Source organism: Hemitrygon akajei, chromosome 19, assembly GCF_048418815.1.
Source record: "Hemitrygon akajei chromosome 19, sHemAka1.3, whole genome shotgun sequence".
Lineage (NCBI taxonomy): Eukaryota > Metazoa > Chordata > Chondrichthyes > Myliobatiformes > Dasyatidae > Hemitrygon > Hemitrygon akajei.
In genome coordinates this window covers 18,008,948-18,032,862 of record NC_133142.1, presented here as the reverse complement: position 1 = coordinate 18,032,862, position 23,915 = coordinate 18,008,948, and the positions used below count along the sequence as shown (strand labels likewise).

General features: G+C 38.9%; 1 protein-coding gene across 1 annotated transcript; it reads right to left on the bottom strand.

Annotated features, from left to right (window-relative positions):
* Positions 1 to 1,835: 1,835 nt before the first annotated feature.
* fbxw12 (F-box and WD repeat domain containing 12) lies at positions 1,836 to 22,966 on the bottom strand. The gene is made up of 10 exons (XM_073072176.1): positions 22,586 to 22,966; positions 19,314 to 19,351; positions 13,667 to 13,830; positions 11,891 to 12,012; positions 9,971 to 10,180; positions 8,068 to 8,223; positions 5,593 to 5,803; positions 4,654 to 4,832; positions 4,438 to 4,568; positions 1,836 to 2,097 (listed from the first exon to the last, which is right to left on the bottom strand). The coding sequence occupies exons 1-10, from the start codon at positions 22,691 to 22,693 to the stop codon at positions 1,998 to 2,000; spliced, it is 1,419 nt and encodes a 472-aa protein (XP_072928277.1). The 5' UTR covers positions 22,694 to 22,966; the 3' UTR covers positions 1,836 to 1,997.
* Positions 22,967 to 23,915: the final 949 nt, after the last annotated feature.

Genomic DNA, 23,915 nt, shown 5'->3' with positions numbered 1-23,915 from the left:
TAATATGCTTTATATATGTTTTATAATGCAGCTCTAGAGCCTTGATAGCAGTGAACTGTTATTTTAGTAAGGAAAATGGGATAGCTGAGGCTCCATGATAATTTCAATATATAGTGTTCAAAATAGTTCATTAACTTTCTATTACAGAAAAGAACTACAGTATGATATGTGGACAATATGGTGAGCTCCTGGGTAGAGGTAGTAGGTTGCATAGTTTGAGGACAGAGATTTTGGCCCAAAGGAGATAACTATACAACTTGCTGCCTTTCCTAGGGCATCATGCAAACTACCATAAAAGAACATCTTAATCATTCTACAGATTTAATGGATGAATGTGTATTTACTCTATAAAGGTGATGTATAATGGAACAGAATCTATACTATGTAAATTTCTGAATATATTTAACCAAAATTGCATTTATAATTGCATTCTGATTTTGCTAACTTCACCAATTTATCTACAGTTGACTTGATAGAAAGAAAATTGTATTAACTTGTGAATTTTTTTTGCTGTCACTTGCAGATTTTATTTCAATAAAAATTTTTTTTTACAAAATTTGTTTTTTTTTTTGTGATTTGTAACGAATAGTGTTTTACAACCATAGCAAATGTTCAGTTGAAACGGGTTACATAACTGCATTGTATGATTATTGTGTGGAGGGCTATTGGGGGAAAAAAGTAGCTGGAGTACCTTCACTGCTTGAGATATAATGAACAATTTCAGAAATTGACTTCACCTCTAAGTTTGGAATAAATGGGATGAGGATGTAGTTAGATAAGACCTAGGTTTTGCTGAAATGGTGTATGAATAGGCATTCATTATTACTAAACACCATCTCATTCTTAATCTTTTTCCTATCTGGAATTCTCATTTACTGTGTATGAATGAGAAGTTGCATTTCTCCTGTAATTCTTTTCTATTCCACCACTAAAACACCTGATTTGCCAAATGTTCGCCCAGTCACTTACCCTTTCCCTATCCCTGAATGAATTAAAATACTTGTTAAAATCTTGCAAATCAAATATAAATGTCCACTTTGAAAGGAAATTTTTAAAAATATCTAAATTATGCAAGACTGAAGTCTGTAAGATGTACATACAGGGAGGTCTGATGCATGATTTACAAAATGCTAAAATGCATATTATTAGGAAAGTTATTTATTGCTAGCAGTACTTAATACAGGAGTAGGGAGATTATTTCAATTGTATAGGGCAATGGCAAAAGCATTGTTGTCATACTATATGTAACAAGGTCCACATATTTAAGAAAATATGCTCTTACCTCGAAACAGGCCAGAGGTTTACTAGAGTATTATCTAGAATGGGCCTATTGCTGTTGAGGAAAACCTTATTTGTTCTGATTGTATCCAGTGGAATTCAGAAGAAATCAGAAGCAACTTAATATATACAAGCCCTGAGGTTTCTTAATAAAGTGGAAAATGGAATGTTTTCTCGTGTGGAGAATATAGAACTAAAATGCCCATCTTGAATCTACAGAACTTTATTTTGAAATAGAGATGAGAAAAAAATATTTTCTCATTTCTGAAGGGTAAAAGAAACTTTGAACTGTTGTTTAAAGTGAATTATTGAAGATTTGAAGGTAGAGGTGAGAAAATAGTTACATATCCAGCAAGATGATATTTTAACTTGTTTTTCAAGTTTTTTTCCCCATTATTACATCTGTACATATTCACCTTTTATATTTCTGCTGATAATTCCTTTTTCTAAAATTTACTCCTTGCTTTCAAACACCACTGGGCACTAATTAGAGTTCTGGATTGAAAAAAGAGACTAGCCAAATCAGGTTTAAAAATAGAAAGAATTGGAATAAGGAGGACAAGAAAATTTTGACATTTAATCTTGCAGAAAAACTTTAGTGACTAAGATACAGTCAAGTCACTTACAAAATTACCTGCTTTGCTGTTTTACATGATAACACTTTTGATTTTGTAGAATTCATTCTTCAATGACTTTGCAAATCAATTAAAAATACTAAATTACATGCTGAAGTTGTATGCTTTCAGAACATCTTTACCATCCTTCGTTTCGACAGCACCCACTATGCTTACGTAGTCACAGACAACACTCGTAAATCCCCTGTGAAAAGAGAGTTCATATTTTTAAGCTTCATGGAATCAATTTAAGTCTTTAAAGTGAATCGTTCAATTCTCTCTAGTTTGTGATTTGAGTCAATAAGATCATATAACATAAAAAAGCAAGCTCTTTGGCCCACTATTTTCATAGAATTTGCGGGAAAAGATGTTTTTCATTGTCTCTTGCTACAGCAGATGATACAGCTTTGCATTATGAAAAGTTAAGATAACGCCTGTTTAAAGCAAATCCCATCCCCATAATAAGGTATTGTCTATCTATTTGGATCAGGGTCTCCCAATTTTTTTCAGCCATAGACCCCTACCATTAACTGAGGGTCCATGGATCCCTGATCTAGATGCCTAAGTGCTATCAAAATATTTGCCTCCACCACCCCACTCGGATCCTCTGGGTGAATAAAATTTTTCATTGGGTCTCTTAACATTTTATCCCAAAACTATGCATGTCCTTGTGTCTAAAACCTCTTGGACATCTCTGCCTTGTAACTGAAATGTTCCATCCTGATAAATCTCTGCCCTTTTATTATTTACCTGTGTTAAAGGTGAAGAATATTGGTCTATCTCCAAGGCAATAATTTAAATTTTACTTTGGAATTAATGTAATGGATTCTTAGGCCATATTCATCACATAGAACAGTACTGGCCCTTTGGTCCATGATGTGCTGGCATATACAGTATAAACCTACTCCCCAATCAATATAACCCTTCTATCCTACACACCCCATAACCTTATGTTTCTTGCATCCATGTGCCTATCTTTCTTAGCTGTTACTATTATACACCATCCCTGGTAGTGTGTTCCTGGTACCCAACACTATTTAAAAAAAACTTCTCTGACACCTCCATTAAAGATTCATCTGCTCACTTTAAATTCACATTCTCACATATTGGCCATTGTCATTCTGGGAAAAAGGTGCTGACTCTCCACTCTTGTGCTTCTCAATCTTACTTATCTTTATCAAGTTGCCTCTTATTCTCTGTAGCTCTAGTTCACTCAACCTTCCCTTATAAGTCAAGTCCTCTAATCCAGGCAGAATCCTGCTAAATCTCTAAACCCTGTTTAAAGCTTCAACACCCTTCCTATAATGAGTTGACCAGAACTGAACTCAATGCTCTTGTTGTGGTCTAACCAGAGTTTTATAGCGCTGCTAATAAAGACCAGCTCACCATACACCCTCTTAACTTGCATGGGAATTATGAGAGATCTGTAGACTTGAAGCCCAAGATCCCTCTTCTTCCACAGTGCTAAGAATCCGGCTACTGACCTTGTACCTTATCTGCCACTTGTTTGCCCAGCTCTGGATCCTGTCAAAATCCCTTATAACATGTCATCTGCAAACATACTAATTCTAAATCCATGCACCTAAGTCTCCATGGATTCCATGTCTCATGACTTTCTGGACAAGCCTACCATGGGCAACCCTGTTAACCATTTTCCTAATATATGGTCCACATCCACCACCAACTTCATCAATTTATTTTTTCATCTCGACAAACTCAATTAGCCTCGTGAGGAATGACCTGCTCTTCACAAAGTCATGTTGATTATCCCTAATAAGGCCATGCTTCTTCAAATGCTTGTAAATCCTCCTGAATAGTTCACCCATCACTGCCATAAGGCTCACTGGACTATACTTCCCAAGATTATCCCTGTTACTTGTATCGAATAACAGAATGACATTTGCCTTCCTCCAAACCTGGCATCACACCTGTGGCCAGGGAAGCTGTAAATATCAATGCCCCCACAATCTCTTCCCTTGCTTCACAAATGGTTCCTGTGACTTAGCTGTCCTAATGCTTTTCAGAAGCTCCAATACTGCTCCTTTCTTAACCTTAACATGTTCCTCTTCTATGCTGATCTTGTATTTGTCAAGGTGAACACTGAAGCAAAATATTAAGAAGCTTCCCCATCTTCTCCTTTTCCAGGCACATTACCCTCTATCCCTGAGCAGTCCTACCCTCACTCTTGTCATCCCCTTCAAGTACTTTCAAAATGCTTTGGGTGGTTCCTTAATTCTACTTACCAAGGCCTCTCGTGTCCCATTCTAGCTCTTAAGTCTTAAAGCCGCTTCTATAGCTACCTTATAATTCTCAAGAACACTGCTTGATTTTTGCATCCTAAACTTTGTTTTCTTTTTCCTCTTAAATAAATATTCTACTTCTCATCAGTCATGGTTCCTTCACCTTACTATCATTTCCCGTCACATATGCCAATGTACTAAAGATTAATCCTTTGCAAAATAACAACATTTGACACTTCACAATGTTAAAAGCATATTATCATTCCCCATTATTAACCATGGAAAACAGCAAAATAAGACAATACCTGGACTTCATGTGGGATCCTCCAAGTAAGTGATAATTACTTTCAAGATGGAGACATTTGTTTGACTGCCTTTTCCATGTATATACTCTAAGGGATAAATCCATTGAGGCAGTGACCACACGGAAAGGATCCTTTTTGGGGGAGAAAAAAACCCACTGAAAATGCTTTAAAAACTAGCACCATTACTTGATGTAATCTGTTGGATTATTAACATACCAGAGAAATCCCACTGATAGTATCGTTGTGGTCTTGAAAACTGGCAAGGTGTACCCCATCAATGGAAAAGAGATTCATTTTTGTTTTATGTGCTATAATAATTGTATTACTCCCGTGGCCTTCTACAAGTATATCATTCCTGCCAGCCTCTTCATAAATGAAACTTCCAACTTGTTCACCTTCCAAAAATTAATGTCAAAGAATAAAGTTAGCAGTGTACTACAGCTCAAAATGGCAGCATTCTAAATATCAATTATTCACGAGGAAATGGACTGCAAAAAGGTCCTAACTACATATATTTACTCAACAAATACATCTGAATAATGGACATATCAGTTTTGGCAGCTTTATGGAATTATAAATCATGCTGAAATTTGAACAGCTGCAAGATCAAACTGGTTATAATAATTATTTGGGCTTGAATCCAAGTACATTGGTCTCACCCAGTACCTCATTAATATGCACAATGTTCTTGTATGAACCATAAAAGAGCAAGGCAGAATATTTAGCAAAGAATTTAATCTCACCAGTGATTACAATAGTATATTCACCCAGTTTCTAAATGTACGTTCTTGATTATGTTAGAAAAGGGAATTGTTAAATTTTATTCTAGTTGGCATTGAAGCTAATTACTGTACCCCAACTGCCTCCTCTTTGAGATAATTTGGATGGAATAAGTATTACATGGGATGACTATAGTACATCAAATAGTTAATTTGAAGGTCTCAGATTAACTTCAATGTACAGAAAATTTGAACTCAAACAATTGCAAAAGGATCTACTGATTTTGCTTAAAACCAAGCAGAAACCCACTGAATAAAATATAATAAAAATGACCACCATTCAAATCACAGTGCTTACAGTAGCAATGTTTCATGTATATTCTTAAGGTTTAAATGTCATTTCATATTCTTATGCCAATGAAAAAAACCTTAATACCTTGTATTTCTAGTTTATGTTTTCTTTTTTGACATACATTAAGAGTAATGATACTTTTTTGTGAAACCATAGCATTGTTGTTGGCCACAGTAACCACTCTTGATGGTGCTTTGGGTAACCAGCAAGCTGTGTAGCAGTTGTTTACGTGTAGGGTGTCTACTGGCAGTCTACCATCATCATCACGATCCATTAAATATTCTGTCCGCAATACCTGTAAGGAATGCATTTTGGTTTAGTAGCTTTGTTTCTCCTATTGGACAATGTGCATTTTGTTGCATATTCAATTTAATAAAATTGGCTCCTAATCCATCAAAATATTTGTCTAGTATTAAAAATAACATTAACTAGTTGATATACAATTTTTAAAAAATACCTCATTCTGTTATTATTGTATTATTGTATTATTGTATTATTAAATTATTCTCTCACAAAACCAGATATCCAATTTAAGATCCAAATTCAAAAAGAACTAAGGGGAACTTGGTAAATTAATTTGCCAGGTCATCAGTCTGACTACTTGGAAATTGTATACAATGTCAAAAGCTGAGCAAGTTTGACAGTGAGCTCTGTGATACTAATAATCAATGAAATGGATGTGACCTTAAGAGAAAATAGATTAATTTTCTCTTAAGGTCTTTGCGGTATTCTAAATAATGGACTAACATCATTATTATGTGCCACGTTGTATGATGTGGGCAATCATGGTCAATGACCATGACTGTTCTTGGCAATCTTTCTACATACATTAAGTGGTTTGCTATTGCCATCTTCTGGGCAGTGTCTTTACAAGACAGGTGACCCTAGCTATTATCAATAAACATACAATAGATTAAATTTACTGTAAACCTAAGAAATTAGGAGCAGGTTTGGGCTACGAGTCCTTCAGGGTTGCTTTAATATGATGATGGCTGAACTAGGTTAGCCTCAAATTCTTTTCTGTGACATTACTCCATGCCCCTCTATTCCTCGATGTATCAAATGCTTATCCACCTCCAGTTTAAATACTTCTAATGATCCAGCTTCTGCCACCCACCAGGGCAGAGAATTTCAGACATTCACCATCCCTCGGAGAGAAAAAACTTCCTCATGCCTCAGTTTTAAATGACCAGTACTTGATCTCATTATGTATCATCATTCAAGACTCTTTCCCCCTAGTAAAAACATCCTAACATCTACCCTGCCTAGCTGTCTTAGGATCTTATATGGATGAACGAGATCACCCATCATTCTTCTAAACTCCAAGTAATATTTAACCTCTTGAGAGGACAACACAATCATTGCAGGAATTAGCCCAGTAAACCTCCTTTGTACAAACTCCAATGTTACTATTTTTTGAAGGTAAGGGAACCAAATCTAGATTTAAACAGAACCGGACAGGACTTCCACTCATCTTCAAAAGAATTTGTTTTGATTTACATATTTTTTCTATACAATACCTGCCCGGTCCATCTCGTGCTGAATGCCAGTTTCTCCCTCATTATTCTGTGCCACTGCTCTTTTATTTTCCTTCAGATTTATTAAATATTCTTTTCTTGGATCCCTCTCCCCTCCTAGTTTGTCTAAATCCCCATTTCTAACCACACTTGCTGAGGCAATACTGGTGCTAGTGTCCCACAAATCAGAAACTATTTCTCCCATGCCATGCTTTGAGTCATGCACTTACCTCCCTAATCCTAATTACCCCGTGGCCACTACTACTGAAATATGAAAAAACTGCATTCTTTTCCATTTTAGTTTGGGTAAACTTGCTTCTTCTATAGTTCTTATGGACAACTCAAAGCCCTTCATAACCAATGTAACAAGCAATGAACAAGTATGATCGGCAAAACCCAGGAAATACTCTGATGTAATGTCACTGAGCTGAACCATTAATTTTGTTTCTACCCTTAGAACTGCTGGCCAACTGATTATTTTCAGCATTTTTGCTTTGTTTTTCTTTCAAATGTTTACCATCTGCTATATTTAGCTTTAAATTTAAGACCGTTGAACCTCAAGATAATGCTTCTGCCTATAAAGCACAACATGCAGAGTCACATGGCTGTTACAGACATGCATGAAACCAATCATAAATTTATTTTCCAAATTAATATTAGAAGAGAGCAATTTCAGCATCATTTCAAATCCTATTTTCACTATTCTCAATCAAACTGGATTAAGGTTGCTGTGCATTAATGTGTGTATAAGTATAATGGTTAAACAACAGATGTGATTTCAATAGTACTTCAAAGTGCTCGACATTTCACTGAAGCATTAAATTTGATGTTACATAATTTGAAAACAGAACAAACTACAGCACAGTATGGCCCTTCAGCCCATGATATTATGCTGATCTATGTAAACTTAGTCCATCCCATATTGTCCATAAACCTCAATTTTCTTCCATCCATGAGCCTATCTAAGAGTCTCTTAAAGATCCCTATTGTATATAGTATTTTATGGGTAAAAAACCTTAAAGGGTGTGAAGTATATGTTTACCTTAGCAGAGACATTTTTTGTACCACAAATGATCCATTGATGATTGGATGAAACCAGTAAAAAATCCACTGGTTTGCCATCAATTAGTGATAAGCGAGAGATCTGGTTGAGATTGGGAATAGTTAATGTGATAAGTGCTCCTCCCCCTGTGCCAATCTGCAATGAAAAATATTGAACACCACATTATTCAATGCTACTTTCTTTAAATCTAATTTTAAATAAACATTACATTCTTAATCTACCAAAGATAAATTTGGTATTAAGTTTGTTATATTTGTTATACCAGAATTACTGAATTCAAGAAAAAAAAAATTGGGAAACATTTAGGACATGAAATTTACAAGGAAGTGTTAGAATTACAGAAGTATAAAAAAAAATCTCCAAATATATTCTGAAAAATGAATACTAATGATGAAATAAGGGATTTTCTACATTTATAATAGAACACTGAATTATACTAATGCAAACCCCAAGTTATTGTTTTGTGGCATCTAAAGTGGAATAAATTTTAATGACAGTACTTTTAAAACTGCAGCAGTGAAATTATGGAAATATGTTGAACAATTATGTAAATCTGGAATAAATATATATATTTTTACCATTATTACTCACATCGTAAATTGGCTTATGAGGCAGTTTTTCAATGCTCTTAATGAATATCTTCACCACAATCAAGTTTTTCTTGTGCAGTCCTCTCAATTTATCAGCACCCTTTAGTTACAGTATTAACTTTACTCCCAGTGTGTTTGTAATCATTTCATGTGTTTGATTTTGTATCTCCTTTCAAGCCTCTGCCCTTTGATCCTGAGGTCTTTCCAGCTTTCTCCCTCCCTTCATTATATAAATTTTCACACTGATTATAGAGAGATTACAACTACTCCCCATGAGAATTACCATGGAAGATTAGTTATATCAACTAAGAATAAAACTCAAAAGAAACAGGCCTATTTGGCAGGTCACTTTGAATACATCCGAAACAGAAAAAGTAATTTGGACCAGTGTGAATTAGTTCCAATTTATTATCTGATATTTTAGATCAGAAAATGACATTAGGAGACGATGCCAAGTTAACTTTGTTTCTCCACTGTCTGATAATGCTGAGTGTTTCCAGCAGCTGAACTATGTCCTGTTTCAGTTTCAGTTTTTGAACATCTGCAGTGTCTGTGGTCCAGATTACGGCCTCATCTGAAATGGTGCCATATTCCCTTTATTGGAATTGAGTACAAAGTTTACCTGTCTTTTCATTTTCTGCTAAAGAATCAATTCTGTACTGTCCGCTTATTTGTCAAGCACACCATCCTTTTATCAAGTCACATGCATTGTTGCTTTCGGCAAGTTAAGAGGACAAACATAGTAGAATACTTAACTATCTAAAACCCCCATACAAAAAGAATATTTCTAAACTTCTGAATGACTTGTCTATTTGACAATCAGTGTCATAACTTCTCAGCTGGACTATCATATAGGAAGAGAAATTTATTTTTAGTTGCTACCATTAAAAATGTGAGAGTAACTAATACTGATAACTTCCTAATAGTCTACTGAAATAGAGGGAGCTAAATATTGATAGCTACATGCAACAGATGATTTTGTTTTAAGGAGTCTCAGTTCCCTCATTTAACTATGTCTACTGATCACAGCCATTTCAAACTTCCCTTTATCCAATACCACTCTAGGAACAAAATAACTATGGATATGAAGTGTTAGTAGAAAAAGACAAATAGAACTACTAAGAATAAAGCATTTCAAAAAATGTTGCAAGTAATTTGCTGTTTAATAAATTGTAAGCCTGATACTGTATCTGACAAAATGTTTTCTCGTATATGACTAGAATAAGACACAGGTGATAAGCATATTCCATACTTTCAGTACACAAAGATAATTAAGTATATGAACAACATACAGTTAAGCAGTGCTGGTCTTCCATGTTGTAGGTCACCAAATTACAAATTGTACATGAAGTTGCGAAAACAGCCAGTTCCTCTCCAGTTCGTCCATTCCAAAGTTTAATGTTTCCTTTGGAGTCCGCAGTGATCACAAGGCCTTGTTGTGGAAGGGTTGATAATTTTACCAGAGGTTCTTCTTGTACTGCTGTTGACCATAGTTGCTTGCCCTTTGAAATAAAAGATCATTACTGCCATATTGGTGATGTAATGAATCCTCCAGCAAAAGATCTTTAATATATATATTTTAACTTGCAGTATTTCTGCATTTATTTGGAAGTGCAAAATCAATTTTAAAATGTCACAAATGTAAAGGATAAAACTCTAGTTCAACTACACAACCAAATTTTGTTCTTTTTTTCTTTTTCTGGTTGAACTGAAATAATGGATTTCATACTGTATGCTTTAGTGCAGCAGATGTTTAAAACGCTGAATGATACTTGGTCGAAATTCTCAAAATAATTGACTCTTCACCTGAAATTTACTTCACAGTGTTATCATAATTTTGAGCTTTCTTAGTATCCCTGAACATCAACTTCATTTAATCTGTTTATTATCTTAATGATGCAAATAATCCCTTCTTCTTCTTTTCCTTTTAAGGAGGTTGTATATAACTTTTACAACTTCTTAAGTTTCAAAAGAATAAAAATGTACAATGGTTGTCCAAATCTTTTAGATTGCCCCTACATCTTTTTTTTCAAATTTAGGGACAGTGCTTCATCCCTATTAGGTTCACAAAATAGCAGAACCTCTTCATTGTATTTTGAATAGATTAACTTAGGCAGCAGTGTATGTACTCATGACAAATGATACAGGAAGTGACAGGCATAAGTTAATGTGCTACAGTTTATGTGATCTCCAGCATTTCCATTGTTTTTGGTTGAGATCTTGGGACAGAAAGGGGCTAAAACATTTATGAAATATAGTTTATAATTTTGTCCATTTTGATGTTTGACAATTAATGTAGTTTTCTAATCTTTTAAACTGTCTTATTTTGACATTGTTCCCCATTTGGTACTCCCCCCACAGGTCAGCAATCCTCTTTCATGCTGTTGGTGATCCAGACCAAGCAAGCACAGGTATATACACCAATACTTCAAAAAGAGGTCATTCAATCAAGTTGTACGCTGTGCCAACCTGGTTGCACTGCTGTCCCACTGCTCCCCCGCAAACTAAATGCCAAAAACCAAATGCAAGTCCTTGCACTCTTGGTTGCTGCAGATTGTTTCGCTAAAACCTTATGCAAACTGGTGATTTTGGCTGGCAATCCCATAGTAAAGAATGGACCTCAGGTCAGTGAGGAGAGAGTCCTTCGGGGTGCCTTTGGGTTGGCCAGGGTGAACAGTACACCACTCGGTGTTGTGACATGATTAGTGTCAAAGGTTATGGGGAGAAGGCAGGAGAATGGGGTTGAGAGGGTAATAAATCAGCCAATATTGAATGGCGGAGCAGACTTGGTCAGTTGAATGGCCTAATTCTGATCTTGTGTCTTATGTTAGGGATCAGCAACACCTACTCCATGTGTTTCAAATTACCTGGATCCCATAGTCTCATTCATTAGCTGCTGGATATGATGGAAACTGGTGTTTTGCCAATTCCCCTGCCCCTATCTTTGGCTGCAGTCCAACGATTTATCCATTTTAACATGGTCAGTGGACTGGAGAGAGCTGTGCAGCCAAAGAGACCATAACTATCCAACAGGCGGTGATGAGGGTCACAATAAGACCTAGGTGGACTGAGAACACAGAGCCCAACATAGCCTGAGACCCACATATATATTGTAAAATACCCCATTTTCATTCTTGGGAATGTTAAGGGTGTTAATTCTGAAGAGTATTTGGTTACATTAAATGGAGTTTTTTAAATAAGAGTGAGCCAACCTCCTGAATGCTCCATGCTCGCAATGTACAGTCTGTAGATGTTGTACAAACCACTGATTTCCAAGCCCTAGCTTCAAACTGATTGTCAGGATTACTACAGTACTGCAATCCAGTGATCCTACCTTTAAAGATGGAAAAAAAGATAAGAGCATAAATAACATTTCTTAAGAGCAAAGTAGCTATTTACAAAGTAGCATGTGGATTGGTTTTCTTTGCAGCTCAATTTTTTCCAATTCTTCAATGCCAACTTCATCCCATCCTGGCTAATTAAAGTAGTTCAGATACAGTGCCAAAATACCCAGCCGTTTCAAATTCCCATATGCAACGGTTTTTAATCCTCACTGCAGGTAACACCAAAACCAACCTGGTTGCTACTTAGGGAAAGTTCAGTTGCAGCAGGAGCCAAATGACTGTGTAAGTAGATTAAAGACAGAAATGGGAGATGGAAGCAAGGGCAGAAAGAGAGACTGGAAAGTGGTTCAAAAGTGGAGCCTGAACATGGAACTACTGAGCAACCCTTATGAAAGCCTCTGAAATATGAAACCAGACAGTTCTGAAAAGTGACCTCACACTCATAATGAACAGAAGTCAATGAAAAATAGAAAAACACTATATAAAGCAAAAAGTGAAGATCTTGATCATATATTGAAAGAGTGCATTTGTCAGCATTGGAATGAACATGCTGCTGATCATGAAACAAGCAAGGATCTCTCAACAAACTGAAAATTGAAAGTAGCTGTGAATATTCAGAAAACTGGTTGCAGAAATTTAAGAAACGGCAGGGCATTAAATTTTTAAAGATTTGCAGTGATAAATCGGCTGTTGATCTTGAAACAGCAGATAAGTTCATAGATGGGTTTGCTGAGATTGTCACTGATGAAAATCTAACACGCTGAAAGGCTGCATAGTACATATGTGTGATGAACTAGTATAAGACAAAGACTGCTTACCAGTAGCACAATAATTCAGAGTCGTAAATGACAGCAATCCCAAGCTATCTCCTTATATATTCTAAAATCTGAAAACTGAAACACTTCCGGCCCCAAGCATTTCAGATAAGGAGTACTCAACCTGTAGTACAAAGATCAAGGGACTGAAGCCTAAGTACAGATTGGAGACCAGAGGACCAGGGAGAATGGCAAGTAGTAAAGTCTCAACAGTTTCCACAGAACTATGGTAACTTGAAAGCCACAGCAGGAGACAGGATGCTGCAAATGAAATAAGTGAGTTCTGGAAATTACATTGTGGGGAAATAATGAAAAATTGTCAAAGACTCTTTCCTAGTGGGAGGATGACAAGTGTGTCGACTGTTGTTACATGAGTTTGGGACCAGAAATAAAGCTAGGATCAGAGAATTCTTCAGTGGCTGGATGGGGAGAGGGAAGATGGATGGGAATTCTAGCTTAATATGTTAACATTGATTATATTTTAACAACACAAAAAGCTCTTTTAACTCATTTCCACATCAGGGTCTGCATTATACAACCATGTGTTGAGAAGAAAAACCATCCACATTGATTGTTTTCCAGCTTGTTAGCTAAGTCGTTGATAGAATTGGCTGCAGGAATTTGGAAAATTAAGCTCCACTAATTTTCACGCAGTAGCATTTTGAAATGTTTAGCTTTGGAGTAGACAGTAGACAGACCTTTTCCTCTCCACACTCTTGTTCTGTAAAATTCTACTCTTTAAAAAGTGAAACAAATCAACAAAAATACAACAAGACAAATTAAAAACTGTCTCTTACTACAACAACAAATCAGGCTTTTTGCCACTTACCACTGTGACCCCTGAAGGTTGTGCAGGTATAGTCAGCTGTGCCACGCCCTGATACCATGCGCTCTTCTATTTTGGAACGATGCAAGTAATACTTTTTCCAGGAGTTTATTCCATCATCTACATTTGAGAGACTGCAGAAGATCCATCTCTCCAGACATAGTCTTCTATACAGTCAAATATTGAGAAAAACGAAACATTACGTAAACCTCAAGTAATGAGGGAGAGGAGGATACAGGCGGTGTGGCATTCTTACAAAACTGTCCTTATTGTGATTTTCCATAACATGGAGCTGCATCATCTGTGCATGCATCAAGAAACGCAAGTTGAAGGAAACATTTTGTTGTTTTTGAAGATTACTTGTCACATGTGCATTGAAACATCAGAACATAGAGTGAACTGTGTCATTTACGTCAACGACCAACACAGTTTGAGGGGCAACACTAACCTGTACGCGTTTGGAACGTGGGAGGAAGCTGGAGCACCAAGAGGAAACCCAGGCAGTCACGAGGAGAACGCACAGCAGCAGTGGGAATTGAACGCCAATTGCTGATTGCTGGTGCTGTAAAGTGTTGCTCGAACCACTATGCTAAGGTGCCACCCCATTGATTTATTTACAGTTTTTTCCTACATAAATTCTGTGAGAGTGTATTTTATTTGCTTCTCAAATTTTTGGGCATATCTGTATTACCTGAACAGCCATAACACAGGGATTGCCTGTATTACTCAGTCACTCCCAAGTTTTCTGTAATGCTTATTTTAATTCCAAAAATAAAAATTAGTTTTTTTTTCTTGGCTGGTCCTCCTTTGTCTCAGAATGGTTTAATTAAACATTACTATAGACTCACAATTTCTCCATACATGGGTTAAAAAAAAGGTTCCAACCATGCAAGGCAGATTCTAGACATGAGATTTCTGGATGAAAAGTAATTCTGCCTTCTCTATTGCAAAGCAGGATTGTAATAGAATACACTTCACTTGTCCTGTCTGAGCAATGATAACTTGGGAACAGTCAGAATAAAGCAGATTACTTGATTGACGTTGATTCCAGCAGTGCATGCCATCCTCAGGATGCACTGTTACAACTCTCTCAGGCATTCACTGGGACATTTCCAAGTCTACAGCTGCTGCCACCACCCAGCAGGACAAAGGCAACAGATTCAGGGGAACAACATCCCCAAGTTGCACACTGTACTGATTTGAACACGCACAACCCTGCCCTTCCCTTGTCACTGGGTCAACATCATGGAATCCCCTGTGGAATACTACCCTGGGTGCATTACTACTGTGATGGTCAAGGTGGCAATTCACCACAATCTTCTCATGGTGAATAAGAAGGGACAAAGAATGCCTGTCTTCTCAGATATACATCTAAAAAGGTTAATTTTCGAAAAGACGAATTATCAGTACTGAGTGCCACTCACGTTACTCAAAAGAATGTTCACTAAATTATCAATCAATTCTATATCATGTCATGACCTCAGCCCCCTCCTTTGTGAGAATCGCAAGAGCGAGAGAGAGCCTTACGGTTTGGAATGTGGGCTGCCGAACTAAAACACATCAGCCTGTATGGTCTTGACAAAAGGGTTAACTACCTGTGTAGCATTAAGGAAAAGGGCGGAAATTCTCATGATGGACTAGGTTGGGGACATGGAGTTAAGAGGATAACCCTCGAAAGGAAAGGCGGGAGAGTACCTCGCCAAATTACTCAAGTTCCCCACGGGGGGACTCCCCGGGAAAGAGAAGAGGGTTAATAGAAATTGTCATTTTTAAACAGCGACGCCGGTTGTACGGGTTTGCGCCCAAGCCGGTGACTAATAAAGACAACCCTTTTGGAGACCTGCCGGTGAAATAACACGACCGAAACAATTAGTATTTGTATAAACTTTTGTAGATGCACCTAAGCTAAGATCACACCTCCTTAGTTGTGTTGCTGAAGAAAATAAATAAAAATAGGTGGTTATTGAGCTGAAGTTTGGTGCTACCAGACTTTAGTACGGTACGTGATGTTAAGATATTAAAGAAAGGGGCACTGTAATTGTTACCTGTTTAGATACTGACTGGAATGTATAACAGTAGTACCCTGTGAAGAGAAAAGCTTGTGTAGTATGTTAGAGTCCAGGAAAAAAAATCCTGTACCAACTTGTTTTTTAACCGCTGGTAAAAAAACTTTTAAAAGGGGAGGTGTAATGACCTCAGCCCCCTCCTTTGTGAGAATCGCAAGAGCGAGAGAGCCTTACGGTTTGGAATGTGGGCTGGTTGCTCAACAAGACAAAAGCCTCGGACATAGCCATTGTCTTGGGAGACACCTTTGTGGGATAAGGAACTGGCCTACGTGCAAAATCTCAGGGCAATGTGAGGTGGGTGATGGGGGAAGGATTGCCTCGCCCCCCCACCCTGATGGACATCTACAACCCTGCCAGTCAGATAAAAGGTGGGCTGCCGAGGCGGGGCCTCAGACGCACCAGAAGACGCGCTTGAGATACTGTGACAGCGTTTTGATAGCGACAGCCGGTGGTGGGGTTCGTGTGCGCCTTTTCCTTGCCTGGGATTGGCGACCCCACAATGGAAGAACGGCTTAGCTATAGGGGAGGCCACAGATGAGCGTTCATTCCCCCAACGAGGCTCCGACAAACCGAACTCCTCCAGGTTGGAAAACCTGTCGGGTAACTCTTTCATCCCCCCGCTCTCTCTCTGTCTAACAAAAGTGCACCAACGCGACACCACAACGACGGCAGCGGGTGGAACTGTAGTGACCGCAAAAAGACTTTTAAATATCCAGTAAACAATATATATCTACATTACCCCTAGACAACGATAGAGCTTATTTCTGATTGATTATTACTATACCTGTGCTTTAGATTGAGTTGTGATGACGTATATGATCTGAATGTTTTGTATTAACCATACGTTTGTGCCCCTTTATAAATAAAAACGTTTGAAAATAGTAGCATCAGGCTTCGGTGGACCCATCTATCTTTGCTGGAAAACTACCCGGTTACTGGGGAACGTAACAATCAGTAAATGTCTAGAAAATTCCTGCTTTGTAATTTATATTTGGTTATAATTTAAAGGTCATTTAAGCTTGCATGTCATACACTGAAATGGCTGAAAATGCTTAAAGGATTTAGGAGTTTAGTAGCATCAGTGAAGAGGGAAAACAGGAATTAGCATTTCAGATCAATGACTTTTCATTAGAATGCTTTAAATCAGAGGCCAAGCTGCAATTGCATAAACTGTCGCCAAGTTAAGGAAGGAGAATGTTAACCAGATTTTTTGATTCAGATCACCATCTGGGCAGATAAGGATAAAGTGAATTAGGACAATATAAATAAAACAGAAGGCGGACAATCAGCCCCTCAAACCCAGTTTGCCATGTAATAAAATCATGGTCAATCCATCCTTGACCTCAAAATCTTTTTCCCATGCTCTTCCCCTATCACTTGATTATCCAAATAGTTCAAATTTCCTTTGATTTCCAACTAGAATGTTATTAATGACTCCACATCCACAGCCTCTGGGGTGGAGAAGTCCAAAGAGCCATGACAGTCCAAAGAAGTATCTGATCGCCACCTCAGATAGATAAAATTGTATCCTGAAACTCTACAGCCTAGATTTAGTCACTCGTCCTGACCTTTCATAGGCCAGTCCTCTATCCTGCCAGTATATTACCTGGAGTGCTACATATTAGTGTAAAATGTGACATGGCACCTTATAAAATGCCTTCTGAGAATCCAAATAAACCCTTTATCTATTGTTTATTACCTCTTCAAAGAACTGTAAGCAAATTTAATAAACCACGATTTCACTTTCATGAATCAACTTTGACTGTTTGCTTGCCTCATGGCTTTCTAAATGCTCAATGTTGGATTCCAGCATTTCCCCCTATGACAGATACTAGGCTAACTGCTCTATAAACTCCTAAGTCTTTTTTTTGAATATCACAACAACATTTGCAGAATTTCTTAATCCTCTGGGACTGCTCCAGTATTTAGGGAATTTTGTTACTCTGCAACTGAAAATCCACTGAATCTGTAGCTACTTCCTTTAACATGTAGTCCATCAGACCCAGAGAATTCTCAGTCCTTAGCTCATTAGTTCACCCATTACATCATCCACAAATGATAGAGGTTGTTTTAAGTCCTTCCACCGTATAGCCCCCTTAATTATCTATTATCAAAATGCTTTTAGGGACCTCTACCATGCTAAAAAATATTTAGTATCTCTACATTTATCTATTTCCCTGTCTCAACCTCCAAGATACAAAAAGGTAGCTTGTATGTACCTGTACTTTTCTCTCAGGTGCCTTGACTGAGATTTATGAAATATCTCCTCAAATCCCTGCTACTGCTGAATTGTCATCCCTGACAACTGTAATTAATGTGAGGCGCCTGATACATATGAAACCATTCCTTAGCAGCAAACCAAGAGTTATAAGGTAGAAACAGAGAGTGCAGGAGAGGAGAAAATAGCATAAAATGACTATATAAAAGCTTTATACAAAAAAATTTCACACATACACATATAATAAAAAATGGACTTTAAGTCAGAAAGGGGTCTTTGATGGACTCTAGGGGTGGTGGTGTGGGTGATTGCTGGATGTGATTTATGATGTGGTTCCACCATCACAATTACTCTTTCTAGCTGCAAGACATCTCTTAACGTATCACTGCAGCGCAATGTGACATGGTAAAACTAAATGATGCAACTTCGTTCAGCTAGGAAATAGAGATGGGTAGGGAATGGTACCATCAACCATATCAACCTAATGCTGGGAGGGGAGGTGCAGGGTTGTGTTCTGCCTCAAAGTTAGAAATGAGCGAAGGAAGTCTGGAGAAGGATATGACTGACAACCACATTGAGAGTACAGGAATGGGGAATATATCTTGTAATTTAGCTGTGGGAGAAGCAGAATCCTACCTGGAGAAATAGGTGCCTATATGAGAAGCAAAGCCCACTTTGGAAATGAATACCATTTCACAAGATGGCTAAGATGCATTTTTCGAGAGATGAGGGGTTGGGAGTGTCTGGGAGGTTGACAGAAAGGTTCTCATTAAAATTGTGTGTCAATACTGGCTTCACCAAAGTAATTGTTACCCTCTGCACTTATGATCAAATGCAATAATCCCACAATACAAAAAATTATGACGATGTGTTAGTTATATCTCATTGGGTAGTGCTCTCACTCCAAGTTGGAAAGTCTAAATAAGTCCAAAACCTCAATGACAGTGTAGCTGAAGCTGCTGCCTTTAGAGAGAAGTTCCTCTACTTCCCAGGTGGATGGAATGATACCCCTGACCTGTTTAGAAAGCAGCAGAATTCTCCTTAAAGGCTTGTCCAACATTATCACTCAACCAATATCATGAAAACCAGTATCAAATTGTTACTGGGGCAGATTTCTTAAATTTCAAAGACAACTGTACTTCCAAAAGCATATGTCCAGGGTTTGGAGCATCCAGATGTCAACCACAGCACTAAGCAAATGTAAATTGTCTTTTTATTCACAAGTACTTACTACTTATTCAGCAATAGGGGACATGATGTAACACAAGCAAAGTGAAAGGATGCACCTTCCTGCCTTAGCAACAAAAAGCAGTAGTAACTACCGCACAGATTGCAAATACAGGCAACAGTAATTAATTAGCCTCACCTCCACAGCCAAGGAGTATCTGCAGCTTCATTCCAAGCCTGTAATTAGAATAAATGAGAGATTAGGGAGAAATCTATTAGACAGTGATAGTGCGCAGAATTCACAATTTGTTGCAATGTATTGAGGCAGTTTGGAAATGGCATGAGAAATGTATCCCAGAAGATCCTTCCCATGGAGGCATCAGTAAATTCTTTGATCCCAGAAATTCTCAATTTGAGGAAGAGGGGTTGTCAAAGAGGAATTACCTTTTAGATCCTGTTAAGCAGGTGTGTAATTCCAGCCCTCACTCAGAATTCTGTCCCTTCATTTCCAGACTTAAGGAAGAGAAACATGCAGCACAACTATGCCTTTAACAAAGAACTACAGTCCGGAACAGGCACCAAGTTCAAAGCATTAGGAGAAATTGTTAAATGCATAGAGTTCTGTTTTAAACAGGATCTTAAAGAAAATGGAAGGAAGTGGTTACAGAGGTACAGGGAGGTGGAAAATCCCCCACTATAGGGGATTTGACTCCAAAAACATAATCACCAGTGAGGAGACCAAGGTGTGCATAACAGCTTAAAGGTAGAAGAATGGAGAAACAGGACTGAAGGTTAAAGATACAATGGGACAAAAACATAGGTAATCCGAACACAGGGATAAAAACTATATATCTTAGGAGACAGCTTATGAAGAGCAGTTGTATCATGTATAAGGGATGAGCAGAGGTGATTCAGTATAGTTTAGTTAGCAGAGTTTTAGGTAAGTTGGATCAGGAGTGTAGTGAAATAAAAAATCATTTTGATAATGAGAAAATTCAGTCAATGAAAAAAGCCTTATGACATAGGTGCAGGATTAGGCCATTTGGCCCGTCGCAACAAGAATTTCAGCAGCAAAGGTGTTGAAATAACAGCGTAAGTGGTGACCTAAGCTGAAGCAGGTGGTTCTCATGGAGCGAGTAGGAGATAAAAAAAAATTCTGCCACATTAACAAAACTGTACCAGTCTTGTTCATGTATAGACAGTTGTTAGAGGGTTTAGCACCCCCGTATCTGAAGGATTCACAAGTATCTCTATGGAAATATTGTAGGTACAGAGTTAGTAGCAACCACAGAAGATGACAAGTTGGACCTTCCGATGATCTAGCAAAAAAGTAATGGCTTGTCCAAATCTGGGTTCAGCCAGTGTATCTTTTATGCAGAAGGTAGGCAGGCATTTAGGCTGATTTTATTTATGTCAATGATATTGTGAGAGCGTAACATATAGGTGAGGGAAAATGAGGGCCAAGATGTGCTACATTGTGTAACTTAAAAACATTAATTAATAAAAGGAGTACGGAAATACAGGTGTAGTTCAAGTTTGCTTTAAGTGAGGCAAGCATATATCACAGGGTAGTGTGATAACGTATGCAATTAAAGTATTTTTACATATAAACAGCAATTATTTAAACAAACAAGATAGCTTAATCAACATATATAGGATTACTCAGATAATACTGAAATATTAATTACACAACACCATGGATCCTCAGTGGTTGTCTAGGGGTAGATAGAAAAAGCACAGGGAGTGATATTGTGACTATATTCAGATAGATAAGAAATGGAAACAAAATACTGACAGTCCCACCAAGCCATATAAAGAGAGGGAAGGAAATTATAGGAGGCAAACAGACACTTTGGTTAGCAACCAAGAACAACAAAGTAACTTTAACAGAAGTACAAACAGCACTGCCATTCGTCAGTCCTTGGTGCCCTTACCTCATTTAGGTTCAAGCTACAAAGAGGCCCCAAGTTTGATAGAAAACCCTGTAGTTCATTCACAATTTCCTTATATTTTGGTGGTTTTTTCCCTCAGGTTGGCACAATGAAAATTCCATTTGGTCCAGAAAAATCTGGCTTGCAACAAACCCCCATTCATACCAGAGTGCAACTGGTGCAAGAGGTGACATAATAACACAGGAATACAGGAACAGGAGTAGGACATCAAGCCTGCTCCACCATTCAATAAGATCGTGGGTGATCTGCACATGGATTCAGCTCCACCTTTTCCACATTACCATTAATTCCCTTGCCGTGCAAAAATCTATGTAACTGTGTCTTAAATATATTTAATAAGGTAGCTTCTATTGTTTTGTTTTACTTGATGTTTTATGTCTTCACAGTAGAAGACAGAGCAAACATCCCAAGGAATACAGATAGTTTCAAATAGGAGGGCAGAACCTGTGACCAACTGGGAAAACTGCAGGGATTAAAGGCAACACACATAAAATGCTGGAGGAACTCAGCAGGCCAGGCTGCATCTCTGGAAAAGGGTAAACAGTGGCCGCTTTGGGCCAAGACCCTCCATCAGGATTAAAGGCAGACAGGTCACTGCAAATCAGTGTCATAAGGTTTTAAAGGAAGTTGCTGCACAGGGTTCTTCCAAAACTTGCCTGGTTCCATGAGTACTGGAAAACCCTGATTGTGATGCCTTTGTTCAAGACAAAAAGTGGGAAAGCTTCAGGACAGTTAATTTAACATCTTCAGGATCAATAATCATGGAAGAAGTAGTCATTTAGTAAAAACAAAGCTTAACACAATCAAAAGCCAACATGGTTTTGTGAAAGGGAGATGACATTTGACATGTTCCTGAACCATTTGGTGATCCAACAAGCTCACGGGGGGGGGGGGGGGGGGGGGGGGGGGGGGGGGAGTCCTGAGGCAGTGTATTTCGATTTCCAGAAGTACACCTTAATATGGCACTTAAAAGGCTGCTAATGATCACAAAGACGACCGATAGTCAGAATAAATGAATGGCTCTTTTTCAGACTGAAAAGATGTTCCCAGTGGAGTGCCTCAGAACCAGAGCTTGACTCTCAATGATCACTGTATTAATAATAAGGGAGCATGATGCAGGTCATCTGAGATTGGCAAAGGTGGAGAGTCCAGGCCTGGGTTAGATCAACATTTATCATATGGAACAGCAGGGAACTGCGTGAGTGATCAAGTGACCTATCCTTCTCTTCTGTGCATCCTTATGCCTGCAATTTGTTAGCCGGGACAATTTATTCAGTAGGGCGCCCCCAGCACTCAGAAGTACAATACACAGAGGAATAACTCAATGTTTGGTGTTAAGTAGGGCACTGAGTAATCCAATGTCACAGATTCCATCCCATGAACACGACCTGACCTGGAGTGGTGCAGAACGCTCTGGTTTCGGGGCAGCAACTGAGCACATCGTTCAGAACAGTAACGCCGCCGTTCCTCCCTCCACAGCGGCTGCCCGACCTGTCGAGTGTTTCCAGGGTTTACCTACCTCGTTCACCTGCGAGACCTGCCTCAGATCATCGGCCTCCAACAGACTGAAGATATGGATCAGACAGTCCCGGGTGAGGGCGGAGACCGGCACCGAGCTCGGCTCCATGCCGGGGGGATACTGGTGAGAGGCCGGCAGCCGATGTCGCAGATATGATTACTTGGGGGGAGGCGGCTTCACTCCGCAGACACCGTCTTCCGCTCACCATCCATATTGGCCGGCCCTCTACGGCAGCCCAAGCGGCACAAACATCCCACAGAACCCGTCAGCTGAGTGCGCAGATCCCGAGAGCCAAACCCACCCATCCCGGCGGGTAAATGGCCCCTTCCAACTTCATCAAGCTCTGCCGCCTTCTGCATCACCCCACAGCAAACCCTACTGATTCTAAAAGTTCTTCGCCCAGTGGAGAAACCAGTCTTCAGCCACCAGCCCCGCTCTCTACTAGTCACTGCCTTAACTCCATCTCTTCACTTTGTTGCTCTTGGATATCTGCATTGGTCCGGGCAAATCACAAATATTCCTTGCCGCTCTCTCTTCTGGTCAACTTCTACCCCACCGCCCTCCATCTCTGGAATCCCCATAGCAAACCCGTAGAATCCCACAGCCCTCTCAGTTTCATTTCCTTCCACCGATTTGTCGCAAACTCCATTCCAATCTGCGAGTTTTCTCCCACTCTGATAACAGGACCTTTCCCATCTCTTCCTCAATCATGGTTTTACCTTCTCCTTTGCTGACAGGACTTTCAATCTTGTCAGTGCCCCCCTCCTGTCCAGAAACAAGGATAAGGTTTTCTCATTCTCACCTTTTACCCCCCCCCCCCTCCCCACCTCCACATTTACGCTATGTAATTTCTGCCACCTTGGAAAAATACAACATCCTGACATTTTCCCTTCCCATTCAAACTGTAAACATATCGATGAAGCTATACCCGTCTCTCCTGTGCATCCCTATCCCTATCCCCTATATTTGAGGAGATATGGTTTGTCAACTAAAACACTCGAAAACTTCGACAAATGTACAGTGGAAAGCATTTTGATTGGTTGCATCACTGTCTGGTAATGGGGGGGGGGGGGGGAGAGCACAAGATCGAAGTAAGTTTCAGGAAGACTAGACTTGTAAGACTAGTCAGCTCCAGCATGGGTACCAGCTCCCGTAGTGTCCAAGACATCTTCAAGGAGCGGTGCCTAAGGAAGGTGGCAGCCATTATTGACCCCCAGTACCCAGTACATTTCCGCTTCTCATTGTTACCATCAGGTAGGCCGTACAGAAGCTTGAAGGAACACGCTCAACGATTCAGGAACAGCTTCTTCCCCTCTGCCATCGGATTTCT